Below are 6,047 nucleotides of genomic sequence, written 5' to 3'. Positions count from 1 at the left end.
CTTTCACTGAAGGAAATACTCACCTACAGGTACAGGAAGGGGCAGGGAGGAGGACGCAGAGCATCCTTCAGAAAACCTTAAATTATTTATTTATTAACCACATTCATCAGCTGAACAGATGGTTATTCAGCTGAAAAATCAGGTCTCACTTTTCTTTGCTTAGGAGCACCGAAGAACTTGGCGCATTCCCGCAGGTTTTTGGGCGCAGTCCGCCGGGCCGCCCACACCGGGGGCGGGCGGAGTTCCGGCGCAGCGCGCGGCCCCGCCCCTTCCGGCGCGCGCGCGGACATGGCGGCCGTGCCCCAGGAGGAGGAGGCCGGGCCCGGGCCGGGCCCCAAGCACAGAGAGAAGCAGAGGAACAAGAACAAGAAGAAAGCGGCGGCAGGTGGGGCGGGACGCGGGACCGTGCGGCGCTGGAGGCCCGCCGGGAGGGCCGGGGGCGCTGCGGAGGGTAGAGGCGGCGGGTGGGTGCTTGGGGCCGGCAGCGGCGGTGCCGTGGTGTGGTGTGGTGTGCCCGCCCTCCAGGTACTCGGCTTCATCGCCTCAGCCTCTGCCTTGTTCCTCTGTAATATACCTGTATTATCATCTTGTGTATACCCGATCAACAGCGCTTATCTCAGCTGGTTTTTTTTCTTTTTAATAACAGTTGATGAATCTGAGCTCCTCACTGTGCCGGATGGATGGAAAGAGCCAGCCTTTACAAGAGAGGATAATCCCAAAGGGCTGCTGGAAGAAAGCAGTTTTGCGACATTGTTCCCGAAGTATAGAGAAGCCTACTTGAAAGAATGCTGGCCACTTGTCCAGAAAGCTTTGGGTGAACATGTATGAATTCTTAATAATTGTGATATTGCACGTATCCTTTAGGGACATACAGGTCTTACTTAAGAAAAAAAACTAGTGCAAGCTGCTTTTCTCATACCGTATTTGTATATTTCTACTGTGCTTGCATTTTGAATTATCAGTGTCATATTTCGTCATCAAAATTGGTGAAGAATTGTGTAGCCAGACTTCACAATTCTTTACAAATGCTGTCAGCAAAGTATTTGCAGCAGCAGATACCTCATCATCCAGGCACTGACAGCTTTGTTGTGCTTGAATTCAGGGAGATGACAGAAGTGGTGCTTTGAGCCTTGTGACACATATGCAGTCTGGGTTTTGTCTCTGTGTGTGTGAATTTTCTTGAACTAAAAATCATTTAAGAAATTTTGGGAAATAAATCTACATTCTGTTAGTTAACTGCATACTGCCAAAACTGAATTGTGCTATTGATCTGGTGTTTCTTTTCACATACTGCAGTATGTGAATGCAGCGCTGGATCTAATTGAAGGAAGCATGACTGTCACTACTACTAAGAAGACTTTTGATCCGTATGCAATCATTAGGGCTAGAGACTTAATAAAACTTCTGGCAAGAAGCGTTCCATTTGAGCAGGTCTGTAAGAAATCCTGAAAGTTTTCATCCACCATAATGCTTATATTTTGTCTTAAATTCTGTCATAATATTATACTTAAATTTTATCATCATACTTAAACAATACTAAGTTTTAAAAATGCGGGACTTTCATGTGAGTCAAGTGAAATAAAATATATATTTAAAGTAAATATTTCTGAAAGTAAGGGGAGAAGAATAAACTGAGGTATTCTCTTGACTGTTATGAGTAATGCATTTGAATTCAGATGATATTGCCTGCATCTTTTTAGGCAGTTCGTATCCTTCAGGATGATGTTGCATGTGATATCATCAAGATAGGCTCTCTGGTGAGGAAGAGAGAGACTTTTGTAAAAAGAAGAGCACGGCTTCTTGGGCCAAAAGGATCCACTCTGAAGGTATTTCCTATAGGTGTAGTAACTAGATAACACTGAGACCCAAGTTTGTGTCAGATCTTCATATTATACTAATTTCATTTCTTTTTTTGGTGTAGGCTCTGGAGCTGTTAACAAACTGTTATATTATGGTGCAAGGCAACACTGTTTCAGCTCTTGGACCCTTTAGTGGGCTAAAAGAGGTAAGATGAGATAGATGAGCCCTTTGTGTAGCAAACACAAACTTCTATGCCCAGCTCAAGGATAGGCAATACACAAAATCTGGCAACCTCAGCAGTATCTCACTGACTTTTCAGCCATGTGTTAGTAAGCTACATTTTCATCAATGTCCATAGCATTGTCATCTAAGCTCCTGAATTTTTAGACTCTGAGATCTTTTTGTTTGGAAGAAAAAGCATCTATATATGTTTTAATAACTATGTGGGAGAAGAATGCTTGTCAAAAGCAAGTTCCTCATGACACCAAAAGATCCATGGTGACATGAAAATAATGTTTGTGGGGCCTGCTGGAGTCTGTTAGAAGCATGACAATATTATTGGCATTTTTGAACTGCTGTTCCTTCCAGTTAAGCCGCTGCTTTACATTTTAAATGGTCTTGGAGGTCTTCTCCAACCTTAATGTTTCTGTAATTTTAAGTCTTACTGCTTTGCGGGGGCAGAGATGGGGAGAGGAAACATGATACTTTATAGCTGATATTTTAATTGATTAGCATGTGAAATACTTGCTGAGCTTTCTGTTCTTTTTCTTTTGTATTCAATACAGGTTAGAAAAGTTGTTCTGGACACAATGAAGAACATACATCCCATATATAACATCAAGGTTAGCGTGGTCCATTGTGCATATTCATTTACAAAAAAACACTGTTTCTTCCCAGAGAGTTGTATATTATTGACTTACATGTTTGTGTGTGGTAATCTATTTTTGAGAATATCTGTAGTGTGCTGCTTTATAAAAACCACTGACTTTGATAGCCTTCATTTTACTAGGACACATTGCTGTAACACCATTATGGCAGTATCTGCAAAATCAAAGGAAAAGTGTGTATAAACTTTCCCCTTTGATTGTTGGCTTGACACTTGCTCATTTAAACTGAAGCACCTTCTCCAGTACATTCTGTCCCTGTTTTGAGACATCTTTCTGGTTCTGCTGTTCATAATTAAGCCCCTCTGCTCTTACTGAAGTGAGATGTGGAAGGTTTGGATGTGGCATATTTCCTGTAAGAAATTCTAGTGAAGCTTCTGTTTTGGGTCTCTTGACTTCTACTGTAATACTCTTTTTTAAAATAACTTCTTTGTGACGTTCTGAAACTATTGAAGACTTTGATGATCAAAAGGGAATTAGCAAAAGATCCTGAACTGAGGACACAAAGTTGGGAAAGATTTTTGCCTAAATTCAAGCGGAAGAACTTGAAAAAACGCAAGGAGCCCAAGAAGAAAAATACTAAGAAGGAGTACACACCATTCCCACCTCCACAGCCAGAAAGTCAGGTCGGTTGAAACTTTATTTGGTTATGCAGGAATATAGCACACCTGAAATTGTGTTTGTAAAAAGAAATGGAGATGCTTTTTCTACCATGGTTTGATTCCCTGATATTACACATCTGGCTTATAATGCATAATTAACTAAGGCTTCTTGCTGCTTGCCTTACACAGATTGATAAAGAATTGGCAAGTGGCGAATACTTCTTGAAAGAAAGGCAGAAGAAACGCAAGCAAATGGAAGAGATAAAGGTAAAGCTGTACTAATCCAGAGTCCTGTTAAAAAGCATTTGGTTTCTGACTTGGAATCTGATTGGTTTTTTATTTTGTCTTTTTGCCCTGTGGTATTGCTACTTGACCTTTTTATTGGTAACTTCAGGCAAAGCAAGCAGATGCAGTCAAGAGAAGACAAGAAGAAAGAAATAAAGCTTTTATCCCACCGAAGGAAAAAACAGCTGTGAAAAAGAAAGGTAACCATTTTTTGAGTGTTCTAAAACCTTCTGTTGCCCATTTCTTGGCTGAGTGATTTTGCAAATAGAGCGTAGGAAAAAGAAAGGTCATGCCAAAAAAATCCTGGTGGTAAGATCCATGCTCAAAGTTGCCAGGATCAGCAGAAAAATCATATACCAATAATTCCATACCTATAAAATGGCAAATTTCCATGTAGGAGTCAATCTCAATTGGTTTTTCTAGCTTCATCAATTTTTGCCTTTCAATTTTGCAGTGAAGCTGCCATGACTTTTATATTCAACAGATAGCAGTACTTCAGAAACTTAATGACAGCTTTGGTACAAAATAGGGTAAATAGCTTTTCTAAAGGTTAAAGTAAAACCACAGTATGGGCAGAGTAAAAGCTTATGTTCTCTAATGATTTATTTTTTAATGCACTAGAGAAGTAAGGCTTTAGTTCTCACTGATTATGTTTCATATTCATAGTATTAGATCTACTATTAGCTATGCTACCTACATATTATTACACTATATATTACACACTTTCTTATGAACTCTAAAGTTTGTGTTTCTTGAAAAGCATGTGTTTTGTAGCATTGATACAGTACTTTCTTTTGTTGTGATGGCAGTAAATTTCCATGATCCTGTTGTTTGCACTATGTCTCAATTATGGTGCTTTTCTAGCTGCTGTGTGTTTTGAGCTGAAATCCTTCAGCCTTCCCAAGGACAGATGACAGGAGAGGTTTTTATGGTACTCACCATTAGATTCAGGAATTAACTGTGCAGAGGTGATGGAGTCACCATCCCTAGATGTGTTTAAAAAAAGACTGGATGTGGCACTTGGTGCCATGGTCTAGTTGAGGTTGGACTTGATCGTCTTGAAGGTCTCTTCCAACCTAGTCATTCTGTGAATTCTGAGATAGGAAAGTTAGATCCCAACTCATGACTACTTGTGCAAAAGAGAAAATACCATCACCTGTGTGAACATAAGAGTAGGTTATTCACATTACTCAGCACCACATGTTTAACTTCAGTATTCTGGCATTCCCTGTAGAAGCTTTTAATAAAGGTTTTCATTCAGGGGTCAAAGATCTACATTATATTCCCCCAACCCACCTTTCCTCATCCTATATCTGACAGTGGCCATTAATGGATGGCCACAGAGAGAGTATAAGGATGGGACAGGCATGTTTGGGATCTTAGCACTTTAGTTGCTTGCAGAAAGACAAAAAGCTTTTCTGCATATAAGGACTCAGCAGTTAACTTTGTTTCTCATGCAAGATCAATCAAGCCTGTGTCTAAGAGTGTGTATTTATTCATTTCAGAGGAGTACATCTGTGTTCTGAGGAGATGATAACAGTTTGTATCTCTGTGGGGTGTGGCATCTGTGTTCAAATGTTGTTGTATGGGATTTTTTTATATAATTGTTCTTCAAATTCTGCTGAGTAAGATTTGTAGATAATACTAGCTTCAAAAAAATTATTATTAGAATAATCTATAAAATTGTCAGTGAACATAAAATGAGTCCTAGCCAATGCCACAGGATGCAGTTTACTGTGTTTATATATATATATAGTCTTCATGTAGACTACTGACATTTTTCAGAAGTAAAATTCATGTCTGTTACTTTTGTATTTCTTGCTGTGTAGCCTCCACTGAGAAAAAGATTGATATTGAAGCCATCAAAGAAAAGGTAAAGAATGCAAAGAAGAAGAAATTAGGAGCACTCCCTGAGGAAGAAGTAAAGTTAAAAATGGCAGCAGATGAAAAGAAAAAGAAGAAAAAGAAGTAATTCACCAGTCAAGATGTCTACTTGTCACCTCTGATAATGAACATTTTTGCATTTGGAAGATGGGAATTTTTTTTTTGTCAGTATAATGTGGACAAGAAAAAACTTAAGTAAAAAGACCATTCTCTTTTCCTAAGTGCAGTTTATTTAGTGGACATACAATAGCTGACAGACTTGGTGAGGTTGGTGAAGAAAAGATGTGCTACTGTGCTGTTTGAGAAAGTAAGAGAATGTATTTGGATAATACCCATCAGTCTAAAGGGAAGGTTTCACAAAAGAAACACTCAAGAGTTTGATGTGGAGTGTTAAACATTTGGGTCAGAGAACTCTGGGAGGTGAAAGCTCAAGGTAATTCTGTGAAAGACTACTAGACAATATGCAGCCTCAACTTGTCGTGATAACTTTTGCTAAATGGGCAAGATTTATTACTACATTACACTTTTATTTTTGTAAAACCTGATTATATTTGTGTGTCTTGTCTCAGTGTTAATAAAGTATTTTAATACA

At 39.2% G+C, this 6,047-nt stretch overlaps 1 protein-coding gene across 1 annotated transcript; it reads left to right on the top strand.

The window, feature by feature from the left end:
- The first annotated feature begins 237 nt into the window (after window positions 1–237).
- KRR1 (KRR1 small subunit processome component homolog) lies at window positions 238–6,047 on the top strand. Its single transcript, XM_079303635.1, has 10 exons — window positions 238–385; window positions 647–822; window positions 1,297–1,431; window positions 1,701–1,826; window positions 1,922–2,005; window positions 2,586–2,642; window positions 3,140–3,310; window positions 3,476–3,553; window positions 3,681–3,771; window positions 5,401–6,047. The coding sequence occupies exons 1-10, from the start codon at window positions 289–291 to the stop codon at window positions 5,541–5,543; spliced, it is 1,158 nt and encodes a 385-aa protein (XP_079159761.1). The 5' UTR covers window positions 238–288; the 3' UTR covers window positions 5,544–6,047.

The sequence above is a fragment of the Erithacus rubecula genome (genome assembly GCF_903797595.1).
Source record: "Erithacus rubecula genome assembly, chromosome: 4".
In the NCBI taxonomy this organism is placed as follows: domain Eukaryota; kingdom Metazoa; phylum Chordata; class Aves; order Passeriformes; family Muscicapidae; genus Erithacus; species Erithacus rubecula.
Note: the sequence above shows the minus strand (reverse complement) of the source record. Positions and strands in the feature narration are given on the sequence as shown.